At 60.1% G+C, this 1,158-nt stretch overlaps 1 protein-coding gene across 1 annotated transcript in view; it reads right to left on the bottom strand.

Annotated features, from left to right (window-relative positions):
* VDBG_09470 (predicted protein) overlaps positions 1-1,158 on the bottom strand; it is a gene marked incomplete at both ends in the record, with an annotated part of 2,883 nt that overhangs the window by 838 nt on the left and 887 nt on the right. The window contains one exon of the mRNA XM_003000229.1: positions 54-1,095. Within this exon, the coding sequence (XP_003000275.1) occupies positions 54-1,095 (1,042 nt within the window). The remainder of the gene's footprint in view (positions 1-53; positions 1,096-1,158) is intronic.

Here is a 1,158-nt window from a genome sequence, read left to right on the forward strand (position 1 = left end):
TGGCCTCCTTGGAAACAAGGATGGCCGTTTTCCTTGAGGTTGGAAGACTTGACCTGGTAAGACTCGGCAGCCAGCTTAAAGGTCTTGTTGACATCCTTGCGTGCGAGATCGCGCCAGATTTGGTCGTAGATCTGGTTGTAGCCCTTGGTCTGGAACTTGGCGTCCTTGCTCGGTGGCTCCTCGACCTTCTCTTTGGCGGGCTTGGGCTCCTTGGGCTCCTTCACCTCCTCATCAGCTTCGGTGGCATCGACGTCGGCGCCGTCTTCCTTTTCCTTGTCCTTGTCCTTGTCCTTCTTCTCCTTCTTCTCCTTGTCCTTGGACTTGGACTTGTTGAGCTTGATGCGAATCTTCGACTCGTCTTTGGGTGGCAGCTCTTCGCCGGCGTCGAGCGCGCGCTGGGCAGCCTCGGCAGAGTCCTTCTCGGCTTGCTTCTGCTCCTTCGACTTCTTCGGCCTGGGACCTCCGCGACCTTTGCCCTTGGTCTTGGTACCGGGCTCCATGTCGGACGCTTGGAACGTGGACATGGTGCCGCCTTCGAGGTTGAGCTCGAGGTTGCGTGCGGGCCCCTTGATGCCCTTCTGAAGAATCAGCTTCGTCTGCTGGGCCTTCTTGTTGGCGCGCTCCGCATCACGCAGGTGGCGGGCCTTCTCGTCGTCGTCCTCGGCGAGGCGGGCCTTCTCCAGTGCGGCCTTCTTGGCTTCCATGGTGACGGCCATGGACTTTTCGCGCCGACGTTTGCGCTGCATGTCCTTCTTACGCTCCTTTTCGGCATACAGCTCGCGTTCACGGACCTCTTGGAGAGCCTCCTCGTAGTAGAGCTCATCGTAGCGTCGCTTGCTCTGCTCCGTGTGCGTGTTGATGCGGTTGACAATCTTCTCACTGCCATGCGTGCGACGCCTGTCGTTGTGTTGAGCCTCCAAGTTCTGCATGATACGGCGACGCTTCTGGCCGCGCTGCCGGAAGCTCCGATGCTCGTCATCGAGCTCTGTGTCGTCGACGTCGTCGGTCTCGGCGTCGAGCTTGGCAATCTGGGCCTGCACCTTCTTCTCCTTGTCGGCGGAGAGCACCTTCTGCTTGGGCTGGCCGTTGGCCTGCCTCTTGACAGGGACACGGGAGTGTGGGCGTCTCACGAGCAGACGAGGCACGCCGACTGGCCTT

Source organism: Verticillium alfalfae, genomic scaffold, assembly GCF_000150825.1.
Source record: "Verticillium alfalfae VaMs.102 supercont1.15 genomic scaffold, whole genome shotgun sequence".
In the NCBI taxonomy this organism is placed as follows: Eukaryota; Fungi; Ascomycota; class Sordariomycetes; order Glomerellales; family Plectosphaerellaceae; genus Verticillium; species Verticillium alfalfae.